The sequence below is a fragment of the Macaca mulatta genome, chromosome 7 (genome assembly GCF_049350105.2).
Source record: "Macaca mulatta isolate MMU2019108-1 chromosome 7, T2T-MMU8v2.0, whole genome shotgun sequence".
Lineage (NCBI taxonomy): Eukaryota > Metazoa > Chordata > Mammalia > Primates > Cercopithecidae > Macaca > Macaca mulatta.
This window is the reverse complement of record NC_133412.1, coordinates 133619732-133643224: the sequence shown is the minus strand read 5'-3', so window position 1 is coordinate 133643224 and position 23493 is coordinate 133619732. Positions and strand designations below refer to the sequence as shown.

Below are 23493 nucleotides of genomic sequence, written 5' to 3'. Positions count from 1 at the left end.
CAAGACCTATTGGAGATCCACCTCACGTGCAAAGATGCACATAGGCTCAAAATTAAGGGATGGAGGAAGATCTACCAAGCAAATGGAAAGAAAAAAAAAAGCAAGAGTTGCAATCCTAGTCTCTGATAAAACAGACTTTAAACCAACAAAGATCAAATGAAACAAAGAAGGCCATTACATAATGGTAAAGGGATCAATTCAACAAGAAGAGCTAACTATCCTAAATATACATGCACACAATACAGGAGCACCCAGATTCATAAAGAAGGTCCTTACAGACCTACAAAGAGACTTAGACTCCCACACAATAATAATGGGAGACTTTAACACCCCACCATCAATATTAGACAGATAAATGAGACAGAAGGTTAACAAGGATATCCAGGAATTGAACTCAGCTCTGGACGAAGTGGACCTAATAGACATCTACAGAACTTTACACCCCAAATCAACAGAATATACATTCTTCTCAGCACCACATCACACTTATTCTAAAATTGACTACACAATTGGTAGTAAAACACTCCTCAGCAAATGTAAAGGAAGAGAAATCACAACAAACTGTCTCTCAGACCACAGTGCAATCAATCAAATCAGAACTCAGGATTAAGAAACTCACTCAAACCCCCACAACTACATGGAAACTGAACAACCTGATCCTGAATGACTACTGGGTAAATAAGCAAATGAAGGCAGAAATAAAGATGCTCTTTGAAACCAATTGGAGAACAAAGACACAATATACCAGAATCTCTGGGACACATTTAAAGCAGTGTGTAGAGGGAAATTTATGGCACTAAATGCTCACAAGAGAAAGCAGGAAAGATCTAAAATTGACACCCTAACATCAAAATTAAAAGAACTAGAGAAGCAAGAGCAAACAAATTTAAAGTCTAGCAGAAGGCAAGAAATAACTAACATCAGAGCAGAACTGAAGAGATAGAGACACAAAAAACCCTTCAAAAAAAATCAGTGAATTCAGGAGCTGGTTTTTTGAAAAGGTCAACAAAATAGATAGACCACTAGCAAGACTAATAAAGAAGAAAAGAGAGAAGAATAAAATAGATGCAACAAAAAATGATAAAGAGGATATCACCACCAATCCCACAGAAATATAAACTACCATTAGAGAAGACTATAAACATCTCTATGCAAATAAACTAGAAAATCTAGAGAAAATGGATAAATTCCTGGACACATACACCCTCCCAAGACTAAACCAGGAAGAAGTTGAATCTCTGAATAGACCAATAACAGGTTCTGAAATTGAGGCAATAATTAATAGCCTACTAACCAAAAAAAGTCCGGGACCAGACAGATTCACAGCCAAATTCTACCAGAGGTACAAAGACGAGCTGATACCATTCCTTCTGAAACTATTCCATTCCAAAGAAAAAGAGAGAATCCTTCCTATCTCATTTCATGAGGCTAGCCTCATCCTGATACCAAAGCGTGGCAGAGACACAACAAAAAAAGGAGAATTTTAGGCCAATATCCATGATGAACATCGATACAAAAATCCTTAATAAAATACTGGCAAACCAAAAGTCAGCTTCATCCCTGGGATGCAAGGCTGGTTCAACATATACAAATCAATAAACGTAATCCATCACATAAACAGAACCAACGACAAAAACCACATGATTATCTCGATAGATGCAGAAAAAGTCTTCGACAAAATTCAACAGCCTTTCATGCTAAAAACTCTCAATAAACTAGGTATTGATGGAACGGATCTCAAAATAATAAGAGCTATTTATGACAAACCTACAGCCAATGTCATACTGAATGGACAAGAACTGGAAGCATTCCCTTTGAAAACTGGCACAAGACAAGGATGCCCTCTCTCACCACTCCTATTCAACATAGTGTTGGAAGTTCTGCCTAGAGCAATCAGGCAAGAGAAATAAATAAAGGGTATTCAGTTAGGAAAACAGGAAGTCAAACTGTCTCTGTTTGCAGATGACATGATTGTATATTTAGAAAACTCCACTGTTTCAGCCCAAAATCTCCTTAAGTTGATAAGCAACTTCTGCACAGCAAAAGAAATTATCATCAGAGTGAACAGGCAATGTACAGAATGGAAGAAAATCTTTGCAATCTACCCATCTGACAAAGGGCTAATATCCAGAATCCACAAAGAACTTAAACAAATTTACAAGAAAAAAACAACCCCATCAAAAAGTGGGCAAAGGATACGAACAGACACTTCTCAAAAGAAGACATTATGCAGCCAACAGACCAATGAAAAAATGCTCATCATCACTGGTCATCAGAGAAATGCAAATCAAAACCACGATGAGATACCATCTCACACCAGTTAGAATGGCGATCATTAAAAAGTCAGGAAACAATAGATGCTAGAGAGGATGTGGAGAAATAGGAACGCTTTTACACTATTGGTGGGATTGTAAATTAGTTCAACCATTGTGGAAGACAGTGTGGTGATTCCTCAAGGATCTAGAACTAGAAATACCATTTGACTCAGCAATCCCATTACTGGGTATATACCCAAAGGATTATAAATCATGCTACTATAAAGACACATGCACACATATGTTTATTGCGGCAGTATTCACAATAGCAAAGACTTGGGACCAACCCAAATGTCCATCAATAATAGACTGGATTAAGGAAATGTGGCACATATACACCATGGAATACTATGCAGCCATCAAAAAGAATGAGTTCATGGCCTTTGCAGGGACCTGGATGAAGCTGGAAACCATAATTCTAAGCAAACTATCACAAGGACAGAAAACCAAACACCGCATGTTCTCGCTCATAGGTGGGAGTTGAACAATGAGAACACATGGACACAGGGCAGGGAACATCACACACCAGGGCCTGCTGGGGGTTGGGGGACTCAGGGAGGGATAGCATTAGGAGAAATACCTAATGTAAATGACGAGTTGATGGGTGCAGCAAACCAACATGGCACATGAATACCTATGTAACAAAACTGCACGTTGTGCACATGTACCCTAGAACTTAAAGTACAATTTAAAAAAGAAAAAAATAAGTTTACTACTTAGGATGTTATAAATCAAATGCCAAGCTGCTTCCTTTAGCTAACAGGAATGCTATTTTAGCTAATTATAAATTAGAATCTAAGTAGATTATGTGAAAAGACCTGACTTTCAACTTTTAAACTAGCAAAATGAGGTTAAGATTTTCTTGTCTGTAAACCTAATTAATTTTATTGCTTATAAGTATTATCCATCACAGTCATTTTTATGATTTCATTTAGGTGACAAGATATTTAAAGATATGTGGTGTATAATTGGAAACAAAATAAAAGGAATACTTGGATGAAAATATTGGGAATGACTACACAAAATATCTAAGGTCCTCTTCAATCTAATAGTTGACATGTTTTAAAAATCAGCTTTATTGTGGTATAATTTATATACAACAAAACTCACCCATCTGAAAGTATGTATTTCAAAAAGTTCTGACAAAAGGACATATCTTCCCCTCCACTTGAAAGAGAAACACTAGTTAATAGATGAAGATTATGAAAAATTTTGGATTCTGTATTATACTGTTTTTAATAGGAAGCAATTTTATTTGAACCCTTCATGTTTAGCTTCAATATTAGTGTCCTTATCATCATTATTATCGTCACTGTTTGTACCATTTGTTGAGACCTCTAACAGAATTTTTCAGGGCACATCATCTTTATCTCTAAGTTATTTGAACCACAGCACTTTTAAAACCTGACCATGGTGCTATCACTGCCTGCATATTACATTAGGCATCTAGATTTTTCCTTTCATTTTGTAGGCAAATAATCTCTACCACAAAACCTACTTTACACATTATTTTATAATGTGTATTAGCTAAAATAGCATTCCCATTAGCTAAAGGAAGCAGCTTGGTATTTGATTTATAACATCTTAAGTAGTAAATGTAATATAGGCATCAATTCACATGATTTTAAAACTTTAAACTATACAAAGGTATACAATGAAAAGTCTCCCTCCCACCCATATCTCCCATCTGCTCAGTTGGTCCCCCAAACTCGAAACCACTGTTTATAGCTTCATGTGTATCTTTCCAGAGTTTATTTATTCAGATATGAATAAATATAAATGTAAGGTCTTAATTCCCCACTTACAAAAAGACTCTGGCATCCTTTTATACTCACTATCTTTGTCTAGCAATCAGTTGGCCATACCTTCTTTTACTTTTCTTTGGAAAAGGAAATCCTTTTTTTTTTTTTTTTTTTTTTTTTTTTTTTTTTTTTTTTTGTAAATAACTTCAGCTCATTCAGACTAAACTTTCCTGAAATAAAACATACAGATTCTGGCTATTCTTTAGTTATGTTCATTCATTCATTTAATTCAATTATTCAGCAAAGATCTACTGATTTTCTGTGGTGGCAAAAATCCTGTACTCAGTTCTTGGAAGATTACAAAGATGATAGAACTTATCCTTGAAGAAAACATAGTATAGTGGAAGATAGAAGCTATGAATCTAACTACTATGAAAGATGCATAAAATATCACAGCAGTTCAGAGAAGGGAGAGATTAGCTAAATGACATGGATCAAAAATGGTTCTGGGATGAAAATGACCTTAGAGCTGAGCCCTGATAGTTGGGTTTATGTACCTGTGTAGATGGGGTAAGGGAAAAGAAAGAACATTCTATTTTATAACTTAGTACTCTTGTTTGCAAGTAATAGAAACTCAAAGTAGTTTTTAAAAAATAGTGCAAAGGGAGGAGGATATATATTAGCTCCTGCATCCAAAACACAAGACAAAACTGAACCCAACTTTGGTGTCAATAGCATACAAATATTTTACCAGTCTTAGCCTTTTCTGTCTCTCCTTCCTCTATTCTTTTTCTTTTTCCTTGAGCCTCCTTCCTGTAATAGGTGATATGGCTGTAGCATCATATTCTTACTGCTCTCAATCCAAAAGTACAGAGAAAACTGCTCCTCTACTTCTAATTCATAAATTTCTGGAAAGGACTGGCCCAACTTTGTGGTTATACCTCACTGTGGGTTGAGGGAGTGGGAGGTACTGTTTGGCGGCCTCAACCAAAACACACTGAGTTGGGAAAGAACAGTTCCCCAAGTGTGCTGCTACAGAAAAAGGCGGGAAGGGATGCATGCAGGCATCAAGTGTGAAGGTCTATTTACACCTGCATCATGAGCAAAGTCATGAAGGTAGCAAAATGCATTCCATGCTCTGAATATGGTAAGAAGTTCAGTTATGTTTCAGAAGAAGGCAGGGACAAGGGTGAGGCAAGCGAGGCATGTATGGTGCAAAATTTAAGGGAGTACTAATTCTTAGATGCCAACCCTGAACTTGCAGGACCTTGAGAGTGAATGCCTCCTTAAATTTTGTACCTTAGTCACCTTGCTTGCCTCAATTTAATCCTGGCCCTGTTTAGAAGGACAAGATGCTTCACAGAGTTGAAGATCAACAGGTTGAGTAGTTTGAGGACCACGTAAAGTGACCTTTGAGGCAACTGTCTTAATGTAATGATGTGAGTAAAAGACAGGTTGCACAAGGTTAAGGAGTAAATACCTAGAGAAGAAACTGAGGCAAAGAATGTAGGCTACTCTCTCATGAAGTTGGGTGGTGAAGAGAAGAAATTGCTTCTTGAGGGGAAAACTTGAGGAGCCTGAAAAGGTTTTTGCTTTATTTTACTTTTAATATTGGTGATATCTGACTCCCAAAGCAGTCATCTACTTCAATGGAATGATTTGAAGGGTACTTGGCTCTTTTCCAACCAAAAATAATTTTCTACTAGCCTGCTAGTGGTGTCTGAATTGCTACCATTAGTGATTTGGGGTTATTGAATTAAAGGATTATTTCCTAACAGATAGTAAGTACTCTCCCAGGCCCCCATCTGTAGGTAATTCATCAAGCTTTTAGCAGCTCTATTTGCATGTTGATGTGAATTGGTTTATCTGATTTTTGTGACAACTGAGAATAGATTTTGATAAATGGAGGGTGAAGAACATTGAAGGACTTCTGACAGTTTAGGATGGGGCACCTGTAAGCAGACAAGGTGAAAGACCTCCAAAAGGAAACAGAAAGGTAACCAGGTTCAAAGGGGTAACCTGTGTACCTCACAGTTCTACTCAGGGCCAGCTCTCCAGTTGCAATCTTAAACTCTCTCTCCCTCCATCTGTGAGCCATTTTTTAAAACAGGATTTCAGTAGAAACTTATCAAAACTTTCTGAGAAAATACATTATGTCTCAGGTAATAGAAAAGTGTAATGGACTTGGAGTCAGAAAACCTGTTCTCATCACTCACTACTGGGCCTGTGCACAGGCAGAATTACCTTGGAGCAAATGACACTTTAAGATTCCTTACTTGTGGCCTGGCGCGGTGGCTCACGCCTGTAATCCCAGCACTTTGGGAGGCCCAGGCGGGCGGATCACAAGGTCAGGAGATCGAGACCATCCTAGCTAATATGGTGAGACCCCGTCTCTACTAAAAACGCAAAAAAATTAGCTGGGTGTGGTGGTGGGCACCTGTAGTCCCAGCTTCTCGGGAGGCTGAGGCAGGAGAATGGCGTGAACCCAGGAGGCAGCGGAGCTTGCAGTGAGCAGAGATCACGCCTGGGCAGCCTGGGCGACAGAGCAAGAGTCCGTCTCAAAAAAAAAAAAAAGATTCCTTACTTGCACAGGTCTCTTCCAAGACCCTGGAAGTGGTTCTAGCAATATGTTCCGTAATCATGCAGTTTTTGAAAATTTATAAAATAGGCAATTTAACAACAATAGATCATTGTCTCTTTCCACTCCTATTTTCCCTCTGTCCATTTCCCTTTGTGTTGGGTTTCAGTGGAGTAACCATAGTCATTTTTGGGAGCTGGTAGTTAAAGGGAACTTGAGTTCGATATACAGTTAGTTTGAGTTTAGTGTTATATTTTTATGATTTGCTGTTACTTCTTTGTAAGTGTAATACCTTGATCACAAACTAGTTAATGAATGTTGTCAATGCAAAGATTATTTAATGGGTTATTGCTCAAGGAAACTTGCAGTGTCCTGAAATTTTACTGCCTATATATGGAAGAAATTTCATTGAGGCTTTCCCATATTTGACGCAAATCCTAAAAATAATATAGGGCATTACCAATAATGAACTATGAAACTGCGAGAAACTTTTCCAAGTTATCAATAATAAAAATATTTAAACCAACCCATAGTAAAGACTGAATTATCTTTCTATTTGAGGTTGTATAATAAAATTGTCATACAAAGGAGCAATTAAAGAATATACAGAAAAACAGTAGGGAAAAAACAATTCTAGAGGTATGTAAGACAGTTAATGAAATGATTTTATTACTTGCCTGGATTTTGTGGTTTGTTGTATTTGCCAAGTTAAAAAAAATTGTAATTATTGTTATTTATTTTTTGTGCCCAATTTTGTACTCATAATTTTGTATCTTTAATCTTAAAGAGTGCCCCTGCCCTCCAAATAGTGTAAGCTTCAAACCCTACAAAATCTGGATTCCTTGCTGGTCTTGTGACTTTGAGCAAGTAATGAGCCCCAGTTTCCTCATCTGGAAGATGGGAACCCCCCTATCCGCTGATTTACCTCACAGGGTTCTTGTGAGGAGGTGAAATAGTGCAAGTGAAATGTTTATTACTAGCTATAAAAAGAGTCATGTGAGTGTAACTGAAGTGAGATCACTACTTTCTTCTCAAAGAAATGAACCTTGCATTTTCCCCAAAATGTTATGTTACCTTTTCAGTGATCGTAGGGATATCCTGACTTTCACGATGGGCCAGGATCCCTTTGGAGAGCTTCACGGAGATGACAAGCAGCCATAGGCAGAGTAAAGAAGCAAGGAAAGGATGATGGTATGTGAGCACAAGCTCCTCCAATGCCATTGCTGGAAACCCAACATATTGTGTCCTACCTACTGGGGGTGGTGAGTGGAAGCTGCTTCTAGTACTAAGGAAAGCATTTAGCATTTAAATTCAATATTACAAATATGTACATCTATTAAAAACAATTTTTAAGGGGAGTTGTACAGCTTATTTCTCTGCCTTAGCATTTAACAGGAAAAATGGGGAAAGGGAAGTTCCATTCACTGAACCCCTATTATATGTGAGGGTCTGTGCTAGGTGCTTTACATGCATTAACCCAATAACACTCACAATATTCCTGGATATTATCGACCCATTTTGCAGAAGTAAAAACTAAGGCTCAGAGAGTTGAGTGACTTCTCAAATTCACAGCGATTAGGTATTTCAAGCCAGGTTTGTCTGATCCCACCTTCTCAGGTGCCAGCCCATTGTCCACAGACTGTGTCCAGTATAGTTTTCTTTTTCCTACTTGCTTTCTATTTTAAATGGACAAATTCATTTCATACAGTCACAAGTATCTGTAAAAATAATTTATTTAGATAAGATATACATGCATAGGTCTTCAGTTCAAATACATAATTTAGCAGGAATTTATAGAAAGTCAGGAGTTTACCCAATGCCATGGAAAATGCTTTAAATGGTGATTAATTTAAATGGGCAAATCTTTTATAGGAATCTTAAATATCTGAAAATGTTTGAAATGCGTAATAATTTTTTGTCCACCAGACTCTTTATGTGCCAAATTAATGTGCCCTCTCAACTTAAGTGTTTGATTTTGTGCTAGAAAATTCAAGACTAATCCCTTCAGTAAGAAAAACAAACAGTAACTTAGTATTCTCAGGTTGCAGATTGGCTGTGCCAGGCTAGAATGACTTTCCAAGAGGCAGTCTTATATATATTTTATCAGAATTCAAAATTATACACAGTTCACTTGCTTCTGCCCATTAAATTTTAAAAGAGAGATGAGTTTGTTATCCAGCATTTTCACAGAGCCCTTGTGATTTAAGATTTTAATGGCCGGGTGCGGGTGACTCATGCCTGTAAACCCAGCACTTTGGGAGGCCGATGCGGGCGAATCATGAGATCAGGAGATTGAGACTATCCTGGCTAACACGGTGAAACCCCATCTCTACTAAAAATACACAAAATTAGCCTGGCGTGGTGGCGGGTGCCTGTAGTCCCAGCTGGAGATAGCTGGAGATAGCGCCACTGCACTCAAGCGTTGGCGACAGAGCGAGACTCCATCTCAAAAAAAAAAAAAAAAAAAAAAAAAAAAAAAAAAAAAAAGAAAAAGATACTGTTTATCCCCACTAGGTGAGCCTAAGCATAGTGGTGGGACACCAGTCCATCATCTTAGAATTGGACACCTCGTCTGGGTTTGTGATATTTTGTTTTTGTGGTTTACTTTATCATTTGTAGGTCAGCACAGGAGCGAGGTGGGGAAGCTGGAGGACAGAAAAGGTGGGAGGGAGGAGAAAGGAAAGAGTTATTGTCTTAGTCCATTCCTGCTGCTATAACGGAAATACTTTGGACTGGGTAATTTATAAATTTCTCACAGTTCTGGAGGCCGGGAAGTGCAAGATCAAAGCCCAGTTAGGTTCTGTGTCTGGTAAGGGCTGGTTCTGCTTCTAAGATGGTGCCTTTTTCCCGCATCTTCACGTGGCAGGAGGAGAGAAAGGCAAAAAGGGAGTAACAGACTCCTTCAAGCCTTTTATGAAAGCACTCATTCCATTCATGGGGCAGTGAATCACCTCCTAAAGGTCCCACTTCTTAATACTACTGCATTGGGGATTAAGTTTCAACATGAATTTTGGAGGGATATCAACATTAAACCATAGCAGTTATCTTGGAAGCAGAATAGAAATTCTATGTTGTAGGGTTCAGAGAGTGTAATACCTAGAATTTTCAAAATCCAAGGGGATTACTCTTACCTTTTTGGGAAAATGTGTGAGAAGACAATTTTCATGGTATGAACCCAAAGTCACAGGATTCTAAAAAAACCACATGAATAGAGGGAGAGAGCACTCTATGGAATCATCCCAGAGAACCCGACAAGTAGGTAATAGCCAGTAACTTACTGAACTGGGAGGATTGCAGTGAACTCCGGGTCCAGACAGTATAATTCGTCTTTTCTGTTCAAATGTTTCCCGAGCTAGCAGAGGTCCCCCACTAATGGAAGAGCAGACAGATTTCAAGGAAGATACATGAATTCATTCAGCTTTAAAATATTTATTGAGCACCTACTACTTAGGCTAGATGCTGGGAATACAAAGATGGGTAAGAGTCTGTTCTTGCCCTTTAAGAGCTTACATTCTAACAAGGGCTGAAGGGGGAAGTCAAACAGACAAATAAATGAGCAAAAGTGTTACAAGCGCTAAAACAGACGTTTAGATAAGGTGCGGTGGGAGCATTAAAAAAGGTAGTGACACATTATCTGTGTGGAGCTCACTGGCTCATGGAAAACCTAGTGGAGGTGGGGTAGGCTTTGTGGATTGACAGGGTAGCAGTCGAGGTAGGGGGCGGCGTTCCAGGCAGAGCAAACCACAGGGCAAGTGGAAACAGCATGAGCGGGCAGGGAGGCGTGAAACTGCTTGTTCAGCTCTGGGATCGCCCTCACACCCCTTTGTCTCCAGACAAGGAGGTGAAAACGGGAAGAAAACCAGTTCGGTCCCTCGCCGTATGGCACGTCTGAAGAAGTTTGGTAATATAAATCCTAGCAAAGATAGCTGCAAGGAAGGATCTAGCCGGAGGAGATTTGTAAGAGCTTACAATGGGAAATAAGGTTTCCCATTGTAAACCTAAGAAGGGGGCCCAGGTGGCCTGCCAGGGCTCCAGTGTGCTGTCGCGAACATGCGGTCCTCGAAGCGCCCGGCTCCCTCTCCTCGCCTCGACGGCTGACCCCGGCGGACCTGCCGGGCGCGGAAAGCCCCCTTTAGCTCCTGCTCGCTGGTCTCGGACCTCTCCCCTCTTCCCGCCCCTCTTGGCGACTCGCTCGGCGCGGCCTAGGGCCGGTGGCGACAACTGCCGTTGCACCGGCGGGCCCAGGCCAGACACGCGTAGGCCCAGGCCCGACACGCGCGGCAGCCTCTCGCGCAGGCCCAGACCGCCGCGCGCGCCGCATCCCCACGCTCGAGGCTGGGCAAACCGCTGCGACTTAAGGCGCCCGAGAGTGGGCGGGCGCACGTCTCCGCAGCTGCTGGGGCGCGCGCCTGTGGGCTCATTCTCCACCTAGGTTTAAATGGAACCCCTCTCGGTCCCCCGGTTTTGAGAGGTTTCTCTCCTCGAGCCGCTGAGTCAGGAAGCCCAACAGTAGGAGTGGCTCGGGGCCTACACGTCCGCGAGTTCGCGGGGCGCTGGATGGAAAAGGTGGGTGCGCGGTGGGGCCTCTTCTTCCTCGGGGGCCCAGATCGCGACTCCGTGGTCTCCGTGGGGAGATCTGGGCCCCCGAGGAAGGACTCACCTTCCCGGGTACTGTGGGCCGAGTCTGGCCTTCTCTTTGGGAGCGGACCGTGGCTTGGAGAGCCTCCCCGAGGGGACCCACGCGCCCGCCGCTCCAGCCGCCATTTCCCAGCAGGCCTCCAGGGGGCCTCCCCGCCGCTGCCTTCCAGTCGGCGGCGCCGGGCCCGGGGGTGGCCGGACGGCGCAGGCAGGGACACGCCTCGGCGCCCGGGCCAGCGCGCGGACAATGACCCCTTCTCTCCTCGCCGCCGCCTCCTCCCCGACACCGCCCCCTCGCAGCTCACAGGCAAACCTATTAGCCATTCAGGCCGACAAAACCCCGCGGCCCCGCGCATTGTCCCGCCGAGCGCCCGGCCGCCGTCATTAGCCCTGATTACGCAGAGCCGCCTGACAGCCCCGCGGGCCGCTCCACAGACCCCCCATTCACGGCTGCCCCCGGGCCCCGCCTCACAAAAGGAGCGGAAATCGTCCGCGCTCTCGCGTCCCCGCTGAATAGAGCGAAAAGCTGCTTCTCCTTTCCTCCCGCCCCATTCACATTCTCTTTGGATACAATATTTTTTTCCTTTTTGTTAAAATTAGGGAGAGGGAACGAGGTCAAGGAAGACTTTGCTTGAGCTCTTTGCCTGTCATTTGTTTAATGTAAACAAAGAGCAAGCCCTCCCCACCCCCATCCTCTTCTCCCCTCCCTCCCAGATTTTTTATAAACAAACTGGGGAAGTGAAAGGAGGGAGTGACGGGTGGAAGCAGAGTGGGTCATTAACGTGGAGGCGAGAGGAACTGCGGCATTTGGGGAGCAGCAGGGACCGTCGCTTTTTTTGGTGAAACTGGAGTGTGGTTGAAATGTTTATTAGCCGGGAAAGAGCCTGAGCTTGGGGTAAAATCTTAACATTGGTCAGGTTCGTTGAAATATTTAATATAAAAATGCTCTTTCCAATCTGCTGGAGTAACTGCTTTTTGGGAAATTGTGACAGAAGAATTGCAGGAAAAGAAAGGAAGGAAACCCATTTTATAGAGATTTTGTCAAATTCAGAAACCTTCAGCCTTGCCACTACCTGGATTTTTTTTCCCCCCAAAACCCTAAAGACCAGAATGAAGCTGATATGGAAAAAGTCTTAAAAAGAAACCCTTTATATGTCCTTGGGAAGATTGGAAAGATTAAAATAAAATAAATCTCTGTGAAGATCTGGACTAATTTCCAACATGTGGTCACCAAAGAATTGGTTATTCACAGAAGCAATTAGGTGCCATCACATTTCAGATAAACATTTTAAAAAATCTTGCATGTGTCACCCCCTTCAGATTCTAAAGTGAAATTAGATAAATACATCTCCAGATTGTTGAAACAGAATAGCTACTTTAAAATGTAGGCAGCTTGTTAATTTAAGTAAATGGTAGATGTAGCTTAAAGGCTTTTGTCAAAGCAGGAATTAAAAATCCTCCATCACTGTTTGGTCTTCTCTTTTTGTTCAAGCAATAAACTGTCACTTAAAAATTATTTTGTAAAGAGAAAGCTTAGTTCCCTAGTTACCCCATTTTCTTGACACTGCAGAATGGACATTTTCTTCTGCTTTTAGGTATCATTTGAACTGGTGGCTGGAGTGGGATTTTTAGAATCTCAAATTCTTTTACATTATTCCACTAATTAGTTCTTTCCCATCCCTCTCAGACCTGGAAGCATAAACTTAAGAGAAAATTTGCCAACAAACTTCTCCAAACGCTAGTTCTGGACAGCCCAATAGTTAGGGTGGAGTGGGGCTGGGGAACAAGAGTGGGTATCCGTGGCTACTCCTTGGCAGATTAAGGACTAGGATGAGGCAAGGGAGGTACTTAGAGTGCAGAATTTAAGGAGGCACTCAATCTCAGATGCCTTGCACTTGCTGCACTTGCATAACCTTGACAGTGAGTCCCCTCCTGGCCTCCCTCTAGTCCTGGCCAGCCTCTTGTTGGCATTCTAGGAACTACCTGGGGCTCTAGGAAACAAAATTAAGTGTTGACCAAGCTCTACCATGGGAGCCTTTGAGGACTCATGGGAGGGCTTTTGCTTGCTTTTGGAAAGAACACCAGTTTTATCACGAAGACTTACCCACTCCTTTCATCTAAAGCTCTTGTGCAAGAGAGTTTTGATTTTCAAGAATTCTCTGGATAAGGGCCACCACACACAATGACAACATTTATAAAGTCCAAATGAGCCAAATCTATTTAAGCGATTTAGAAACCAAAAATCAACCCTTACTCGGTCCTGGGCTTCCATTGTCTATCTTGCCGTTTGGCTGCTTTTTGTCTTCCATGACTTCACTTATTTTTGTTTGGTTTGCACTTTGGCACTTCTGCCTAAAGAAGTTAACAGGCTTCTGATCCAAAGAACATCTTCTAAGGACAGAAAGGCAAATGGAAAAGGCTGTAATTGGGGGATGGGGACAGTAAAGAGGGAAGTCAGCTCAAGTGATTTAAAGATCAATGTCAAATTTTATAATATGCAATCTGTTTCACTAGGAACAAAATTAGAGACTCTGGCTAGCATTTATTTTCTTAGTGCAAAGATGGTAGATGTTTTTGTGTTGTATAGGCATGCATTTGTTCATGTGTAGGTGCACACATGCATGTGCACGAGGAAAAATTAAATGCTAAAAATATTTCATATTTTAATTGAGGCCATTACGAGGACAATGGGGCCCTTGATGACTTGTTCTATGCTTACTTCGGAGATTAGGTTTTTAAAATGCCAGTTATTTCTACAGCCTTGTTTTACCCTCAATATGTGACATGATTACATCCTTTCCCCCATCTCAGTATCCCTCTTGTTAAAAACCATTCATTTCATTAAAACCCAATTCTGCAGCAAGAAGATGTTAGTCTAATTATATACAACCTCTCCTGTCATCTTTTGTCTTATTTTAGTAATAGGTCAATCCTAAATGCAGTATATGCTCACTGTAGCATGATCATGGGTGCCTGCTGCTATTGTATGGAAGGGGGCCTCAAAGGAGGTAGAAAGCCTTTCTTGTTGCAGAGTCTGAGTCAGGATAGTTTTGCATTTTTAGAAAATAGGACTCATTTATTGAGTTCCAGAGTTTGGCTTCCTAAATTGCTCCTGAAAGCTGTTGATACTTCATATAAACGAGTGTCAAGTGGACATGCCATAATTACCTGTGCTGGGGATGCGGGGACTTGCCTTAGAGAGGACGCTCACATGTTGCCAATTTTTAGCCTTAAATATATCATGTGTATGCATACATACATATGTGTTTGTATAGGTGCATACATATATACACATACATGTAATTTGATGTGGGAGGTGGTTATGGACCTACCATAGGTTGTTTAAAACATACACCAGGAAGCACCAAAGAAGGCAAAAGATATATAGATAAGACCTTCGGGAGACCATTTGCTCAAGGGTCCCTGCATGCCTGGTGAAGGGAATGATCTTTATAATAATAATAATACTAATAATAAAAGGAATCTGAGAGCAGCTCCCTTAATTAAGAAGGTTGCCCACTAGGTTGTTTTATTGTTTGGCTTCTCCACACAGAACCCATCAGCACCAGCCTGCATGTTTAGAAACAGCAAGTTCCCCAAGCTACAGAGAAACCTACCATGGTGGTCTCTTAAATAAGTAAATAAACAGCATATATATGTTTTGTTAAAAAAAAAACTTTAAAGCAAAAGTTATACATATATAACAGCGTCCTTTCGACGTGAAATACCCATGGGAGAATCTGGGCAGGCGCTCAGCTTGCAGTTCGGTTCCGAAGGCGACTTTGCAGCAAAATCCTTAGGACAAAGCAAAGCGAGAAGAACGTGGTGCTGGGTCAGGCCTCACCGCGGGTTCCCGTGGTCGCGGCCAAAGAGCGCCAGTGGAGCCAGGCTGTCCGCGGTGTGGGGCCGGAAATGGCAAACCCGAGCGCGCGGGTCCCTGGTCATCTGGCTTCTCTGGCGCTGGATTTGCAGGTCTCTCATCTTCTTTACCTCTTCCATTTTGTTTTTCTCGTTTTTACACTGGAATCTGCTTCTTAGCATCCTGGATGGGCAACTCAGATGTCGCACTCGCTGTCGCTGGACGTGATGGAGATGGCTGAAGTGGCCGCCTTGCTGGATAGACTGGCGGCCGGGCTGGCGGCGACGCCGAGCACCTCTGACGCGCCGTCGCCCTCCGCCCGTAGTGCCCGCCCGGAACCCTGTGACAGGACCTGCTGCTGGAGTCTACGGGGAAGAAAGGGAACACGGGTCACAGCTCGTAACACAGCCGCCCGTCGCCCGCCCCCACCACCTCCTGTGTCCCTCCAGCCCGGCGGCCAGAGGCTCTTCCGTAGACCCGAGCAGTTAAGGCGAGGATTTCCCGGCAAGGCGTTAGAGGTCGGGCAGGAGTCCGCGGCCGCCCCTCCGCGGGCCCCTACTGTTGTGCCCCACCATCATTCGCGCCCTTTCTCAGCGCCCCAGCTCCCAGGTCTTTGGTATACTGGGCTTGCAGGGTCCTCCCCATTTGTTGTCCACCTTTGGGAGATAAACAGGACTGTCAGGAAATAAACGAAGCGTGGGTGACAAGGACAAATCGGTCCCGGGGACATGGGATTCCATTTCTAATGGTGCGTCTGCCTGGGGCGTACGCCTGAGTCAGTGCTCCCGCGATCGCGTTGGATCGGGTCGGCCCGACCTAAAGGGAAAAAGGATTGTAAGAAGCATTTGGGCCTGGGGGATGAGGCTGTGCTCTTCCGCAAAATGTTTGGCTCATCGAGATCCACACTCCGGGAAATGAAAAGCCTCGGCCCATCGACTAGTTTGCTGTTTTGAGACAAGGGTGGCAGGCAGCGCATGGGAAGAGGAAAACTCGACTTCCTATTTCTCAAAAGTGCATTGAAAACTGTTTTCAAAGCATTACGGAGGGATGCACCTGGGCTTTGAAAATGATAATTAACATGAAACCGACACACTGCTAATAAGTCAGGCTTCCATTAATAGTAGGAGCCTGTGCCCAGGCTAACAAGAATTAGCTTTGGGTCTTGGGGTCTCTAATTGTAGGATTTTAATTTTTGTTTCTCTTCCCCTCTCCGTCCCAGTGAAGCCTTGGTTTGGTGACCGGGACCAGCTGCTGCAGCTGCCCGGAGGCGTGGAGAACCAGTGGGTGGGGAAGCAGAGCCGGGAAGGGAACTCCAGAAACCCAGAACGCAAGTGGTCTCTTAACCCGAGACAGACCGCGCTCCCAACTCCTGCTGAATTGGAGTCGCCAGGGACTGGGTAACGGCGCCAGAGGTGCCTCCACCCGCCTCCTCCCCGGTGCGCCCAAATCGCGGAGGCCTGTAGGTACCGACCTGTTCTTGGCTGCAGCCGCTCGGTCCCTTTGTCGGCGGTTTTTGAACCAGTTGCCCACCTGCGTGGGAGTCAGTCCGGTTGCCTGGGCGAGCTCACGCTTTTTGCTGGGGTTAGGGTATGGATCCTGCAGGTACCACTCGCGTAGCAGGTGCCGCGTGCGCTCCTTGAAGCAGTGTGTCTTCTGTTCGCCGTCCCAAATGGTGCGCGGCAGCGGGAACTTCTTCCTTACTCGGTACTTGTCCACCGGCCCCAGGGGCCTTCCACGCAACTTCTCAGCCTCCTGATAGTGTGCTTCAAGCCAGAGCGCCTGCAGCTTGGCGTGCGACTCCTTGGTGAACTTGTGGTTTTCCAGGATATGGTAGAGCTCGCGGTAGTTGCCACCGTGAAAGGCCACGATAGCTCGTGCGCGCAGCACCGACTCATTCTTGTTGAGGGCCTCGCAGGCCGCAGGGGCCACGGGCAGCGACCAGAGGAAGCGACCCAGGCGCTCCACATCGCCGCTCTCTTCCAGGGTCTCGCATACCCCGGCCACTTGCTGGGGGCTGAAATTCAAGATGGGTAGCTGGAACATCGAGGCAGCTCCGGCAGCGGCGAGGGCACTGAGCCCGGAGCGGGACACGCAGCAGATGCCCGCGGGCCTGGCTGAGTGCGCCAGGCTCTTGTCGATGAGGCGGATTGGGGCAGCGGGGACACACGACTGGTGGCGGCGGTGGCGCAACGGCCGGGAGCGGGCGGCCCTGACTGGAGGAGGTGCTGGCTCCTCGGCTCCAGGTTCGGGCTCGGCTCGGCTCAAGCACGCGGGCAGGAGAGCTGGCTCCGCTACTGGGGTGGGCGGATTGACGGCGCGGGCGCCATGGAGACCCCTTGTCAGTCACCGGCTGGCTCTGCCAATCAAAGCTTGGACCAGCAAGCCACGACTGTTTCAGCACCTCCCCGTGCTCGACAGCGCCCGCCGTTAGTCCCTGGACTTTTCCTCAGTATTTTGCAGAACCTGGAGGTTGAAAAGACATGCGAGTGTCTGGGAGAAAAAGAGAGGCGAGTGCGGCAGAATTCACTCTTCTTCCCTCCCCCACCCCACTCTACCCCTCCCTCCCCTTTCCCACCAAAGAAGCAGTGATGCTACAGGAATTCAGGAATTCACTTTGGGGCGATGCGTTGTCTCGGTCGAGAGGTCTCCAGAGGACAAAGAGGACTGAGCCAAACTGAAATGCTCCGAGAATTCGCAAGTTTAGTTGTAGCAAAACAGCAAACCTTGCGGTGGGAGCAGGAAGCAGGTGAGGGGAAGCGATCTTCTCATTTTTTCCCAAGTACCCATCTCTACATGCCTCCCTCTTCCCGTTTCCAGTTGCCAAAGCAGCTGAGTGGGAAGCAAATCTGGAGCAGCAGGAACAGGACCAGGGATCTGTAGAAGAGGTCAGTTTGAACTCTAGCCTTATTCCCTTCAAAGCCCACTAAAATTTTAAATGAGAACAAGGACATGTTCACGTCTGATAACGCAGATGCAGACCACGAAGTCAGACACTTTAAGAAAAGAAGGGTGGGCTCTAGGGACCTCCAAATAAAGAGGATAAATATACTTTCTCCCCCTCCCCCAGTTTAATGGGCTTGAACAAATGTGCAGTATAGCCACATCTAGAGCTGAGAAGTCATTGGTAGGTCAGGACAGCAACTTAAAAGCTTATTTCCGATATCTTTTAAAAAATATCGACTTAACTCCTTTCCTTGCAGGCTTATTTTGCCCCTACCTTGTGTTAGAACATATACCTCTTGAGCTGGGGATAACAATTCTAACCTTGGCATTTTAGCCCAAAAGCAATTCAGTAAAAATACAATACAGAAAGGAATCCACTACAATGCGGGGGCCTAGAAAGCGCTTCTTAAGCCTCTGAGCACTGACCCCTCCTGTAGTGAGGAAGGAGTGACTTGGTGTCTCTGACTTTGGGCTAGTAGAGTGAATTGGCAACTTTTATTGATTCCCAATTGGCAGTCCACATCGTACCATTTTCTGAGGCCTGGGTCAAAGAAACCATGATCTCATCCGGTCCTGTGGTAAGGGTTTGTTTAGTCTGAAAAAAATAACTGGTAGGGGGCTGTATAACAAAAACGCCAGGAAAACAGTTTTGGGGAGGTCCATCCCTAGACAGAAATGAGATGAGAATGTTCACCGCCGAACTGGACTGGGCCCGACTGTCTTTTCTTTAGTATCAAGTACAATTTGTATGCGGCTTGTACAGATCTGGTAAATCAGAAGGCAGATAGATAGCACAGATGGTTGGAGGTGTCGGGTCAGATCACGCCACGCCTGAGTGCAGGGCAAAGCTCGTTCTGACGGAAAACCCTGATATTATTTTCACAGATCTTCACAGTTCACTCTAAAAAAATAGCAGAGGGGAAGAAAAAAGCCCTGAAACCATTTACATCATTTCTGTGAGATTGCCAACCGCCTCAACGGAGAGGCTTTCTTTTCTAAGAGTTCATTTTCTTGAAATACGACAGGGCAGGGGCAAAACAAAGAGGGCGATGAAGATAATGACAAAGCATAAACCTTATTTCCCTTGGAGCGACTTTTGAATCAGCTGGCAGGACAACTTTTAAAAAGAAACATCGCGTACAAGGGCCCCGAACATGCAGGCGGAGGAGAATCCGTGGTGCAGAAAATGAGGGCCTGGGAGGGGGCCGGGCAGGGATGAAGCCGGACCCGGGAGGGCTGCGATCCCGGAGCTTCTGGCCAGGGAAGGAAAGCACCCCCTTGCTCCAGTTTGCAGAGGTTTATTTTCCCTCTCGGGATGGTTCCTCTGCGGGCTATTGCTCACGAAATTGTTTGGCGCGCACCCTTCGCATGCAGACGAGGTGGTGGGGTCCTCGGAGACCTTACAGCCTGCGAGCCAAGCCGAGAGCCGACCCAGATCCCAGCGCCTAGTTGCTGAGGTGGGAGAGATTGTCCATGCCCCAGGAGACCACACGTCCCCCTCGCCCTTTTGCTGGACAGTTTGGAAGCGGTACTTTCGGGGAGAGCTGGTTTCTTACCCTTAATCTTTGTGAGCAAGTCGACAGTCTAGGGGCCCCATCCAGGAAATGGGAATATTTATCCTATGGCCCATTTCTTGGATAATAGTTCTGCAGATAATTAGATGAGGGTGCTTTGGCTTCTGAGGCTTGCGGGCAACTGGAACTAAGAGTCTGAGTTGGCCGCGCGGGAGCCGCCAGAAGGGTGCGGGCTGCCTGTGGCAGAGTCCGAGCACTGTCTGGTCGCTCGGCAGGAAGGGACTGAGAAGCGCCTGGAGATCGGGGTCTACTATCAGGAGATCCATCTTCGCCATCGCAAGGGACTTGATTTAATTTTATTAACCCAAAGGAAATAGACTGCGCCAGGGCACCTTGGAATCACTTATTTGTTCCCCGGCTTCACAAGGGGAAGGGACGAACAGGAAGAAGTATGTGAGCCGAGCCCCCTGGGAAAGAGGGAAGCTTCACGGGATTCCTTAGAAATAACCCTGTTTGGGGGAAGGCGGTGACCCTCACCCCACCCTTAAGGTGTACTTCTCCTAGGTTTGCCAGACGAAAACTGTATCTTCGGGCTGGCTTTTCTTAATTTTACGGAAGGGTGTAATTTTTTTTTTCTTTTACCAGTTTTGAGGTTTTGTGCCAGCCCTCCAGGCAACCCCTCACTTCTTATCCCACATTTCATTTTTCCTTTGCATTTGACCAGGAAATCAAGAAAGTACAGTGGCAGCACTTGGCCTTGGGCCTGTCTGGGTGGTTTTGCAACTTTCTACCGCTAGTTTGCAGCTAGTAGATTGAGACATGAGGTCTTGGACAAACTCTCGGGTCTTGCCGGGAATCCATAGACGTCTACTCAGCTTTCTCTAGAGTTGCATTTTGTGGGGCAAATATGGAGAAAAAAGCATGTAGAAGATGATGTCCAAGGGCAGGTTCTGTAGCTAACTGTTGCTGCTGGATTTAGGCAGTGTGCCCCAGGGAATTCTGAGGCTCATGCCAGAAATATCCGGAGTTCAGTGTGGGACTTCTGCACATATGGGGATCTCACTCCTCGCTCTGCCCCTACTGATTTTCCTCTCTAGAGTAGAGGACAGGTGGAATTCTTGTTACACTCTGCCGACCAGTAGCTCACATTTGCCAGAGGAGAGCAGTGCTTAGAAGTCAATACTTTCTTACCTCTGGGTTCCAATCTTATCTTTTCTTTGACTTTTCCTAAGTCAAATGTCTTTTTTAAAATGATGTGTTTTTGTTTTTTTTCCTCAGGCAATTTCACATAATGAGATGTTTTAAGAATGCAGTAATTGAGTCCGTCTGAATTCCTTGATAAAGATATTTGTGCTGCATCTGAGAGTCACAGACTGGAAGACAATGAGGTCCCCAGTCTTTTGTGTGATTTGGACTTTGGAAGAGATCTTGGTTTCCCTTTCCTGTGTCTCAAAGCCGAGTGTTGGTAGTGACAACTGGCTTTTAATTTTTATAACTCTACTTTTAAAAAAGTATAAAAATAATCTAGAAAGTTTTAAAAGGCATTTTTCAGACTTTGAAATTACAGTATTAAAAATTTACACTTTCAAACATTTATTTGGCATTCTGATTTTCAGGTATATCATATGCATAAATATAGATGTGTGTTTGTTCATGTATTTGATAGTACAGACCTTCAGATTTTGGAATGAATTCAATATTCTATTTTTAAAGTACTACTAACTATCCTAATAAACTGCTTAGGTAGATTGCTGTATTTCACGCATTCCTCCCCTGCCATTGTGCACCTTGTAACAAAGAACAGAGAAGGCGCTTTAATTGTATATTTCTGAGAACAAACACCAATTGAGCAATGTTTGTAGGTTTCCTAGTGTTGTTAAATTAACTGGCAAAAAAGTATTACAATTAAAATATTGACCTCATTTTAAGAGGTTAGTATATTTTGTTATTATTCTTCATCAGCTATTTTTAAATGACATTTTCAAGTGGTACAAAATTGTTTATATTGTTAATTGGAGGGAATTTGTATAAGTTTAAATGTGGGACAATGCGCTACTTCACAGTGATGATTAATTAGTAGTAATGTTTTCTTAAAAAATGTTAGGCTGCCGGTTCAACTGTGTTTTGACTTCTAGCTTGTGGTTGATTCTAGGCACTTGGATAAAAATTTGTATCTAAGTCAAAGAGTATATTACAAATTATATTCCTTGTAATATAAACTGTGGTCTTAAATTCATTTTTCTGTAGTCTACTTCTTTAGGAGAAGCCTAAATGTTTACAGGGTTAACCACACTACTGCATTACTTGCTTAGAGCTACATACCAGTGGGTTCTTGCCTGAAGGATTAGTGCTAAAAAATGTAGCCAGCTTGTCACTTAAAAACACTTTTTATTATTAGTAATGAAACATTTGTTGAATAAGTGAAAGAATGATTAGTTCACGGTTCTCTATTGGGACATTACTTTTTTCCCAGCAGCAGGTTATTTTTGACAATTTTCGAATCTAAGATCGAAATATCCTTCTAAAATACACATGGAAACCTTAAAATTCAATGACATGAAAGAATGTAAGTTTGTTTAATGTCCTCTGGGATGCACCAAATATTATTCACATTAAACTGTATGTGTCATACATTGTATCAACCGTTTGTATTATATGCATAGTAAATCTAAGTACTCTAAAGTCAAATAGAGGCATCAGCCTTCAACAAATACCTTAAATTATCTGAGTTGATCCAGCTAGTTCACAAAAAGTGCTTATTAAATATTGCATTATAAAAAAATACACACACATGACATCTTACCCTTCAAAGCAGCAATTCTCAACTGAGGGAAATTTTGTTTCCCCCCGCTTCCCCACTTCCAGGGGACATTTGTCAATATCTGGAGACAGTTTTGGTAGTCTCAATTGGCATCTAGTGGGCGCAGGCCAGAGATGCTGCTAAACATCTTACGATGAACAGAACAGTGGCCCACCAGACCCCACAATAACAAAGTCAATAACACTGCTGTTAAGAAACCTTGACCCCAAGGATCTTGCCCCAAATAATCAACAAGGCACAGACATACAAAACCTGCTAAAGTTTGGTTTATTGTGGAGTTGAAGCATTTGCAAAGGACTCAGGGCACTTTCAATTTCATCTTGGGTCTAGGCCATACTAATAAAATCTGTTCCTAAGAGCTTACTGTAATTTTGTTTTTTCTTAAAATTTATTTTAAATGATACTTAGGATAACCAAATACTTATAAAGCTTGTAAATATTTGTGGGAATGGTGAAGTTGTTTCTATCTTGTTAGGATCTATGTTCTTTGAATAATTAGTGAGACAGAGAACAGTGGTTGAAAGTTTTTATTAGTGTATCTCTATTTTATAAATGAATAAAATATGAGGACTACAGAGGTTAAATGATTACCTGTATTGCACAGCTAGTTAATGGCAGAGATAGGTTTAAAACATAGGCTCAAAATTCTATCCATTATATACCTTACTTTTCTTACCCAAGGAAAATAATTTAATTCCAATTGAGTTTGAGGGCAGTTCTGTATCACACACAAATAGTTATTAATGCCTGCTGTGTGTAAGGTCCAGTACCATTTCATGCTGTTATGACTTTCAGAGTTTGGTGCACCATAGTTCAAGGACCTCAGAGAGACTTCAACTTCTGGGTCTTGTCAGGTGGTATAACCCTTGCAAGCCCTAAAAACCCTTGAATCAAAAATGTGTCTCTGGGATTTTTGTTGTTTTTTGAGCGGGGGTGGAAACTGGTGGAGTGTGGTGGTACTGAAGACCCTTCCCTGAGTCAGCACACTGTGTACTGGCAGGAAAAATGGAACTGATTGCAGCCTGTAAGGAAAAGAGATTGGACTTGAGGTGTTGTAAAGCTTGGTTTAAGTAAAAAAAACCT

At 43.7% G+C, this 23493-nt stretch overlaps 1 protein-coding gene across 1 annotated transcript; it reads right to left on the bottom strand.

The window, feature by feature from the left end:
• Nucleotides 1-13740: 13740 nt before the first annotated feature.
• Nucleotides 13741-17426, bottom strand: SIX6 (SIX homeobox 6). Its single transcript, XM_015143827.3, has 2 exons — nucleotides 16604-17426; nucleotides 13741-15497 (listed from the first exon to the last, which is right to left on the bottom strand). The coding sequence occupies exons 1-2, from the start codon at nucleotides 17173-17175 to the stop codon at nucleotides 15329-15331; spliced, it is 741 nt and encodes a 246-aa protein (XP_014999313.1). The 5' UTR covers nucleotides 17176-17426; the 3' UTR covers nucleotides 13741-15328.
• Nucleotides 17427-23493: the final 6067 nt, after the last annotated feature.

Excerpts from the sequence above, each read along its gene's own strand:
- SIX6 (XM_015143827.3), bottom strand. The coding sequence starts at position 17,175 with ATGTTCCAGCTACCCATCTTGAATTTCAGCCCCCAGCAAGTGGCCGGG. Across the intron at positions 15,498-16,603 it reads GCGGCTGCAGCCAAGAACAG|ACTCCAGCAGCAGGTCCTGT; the intron begins GTCGGTACCTAC and ends TCTTCCCCGTAG.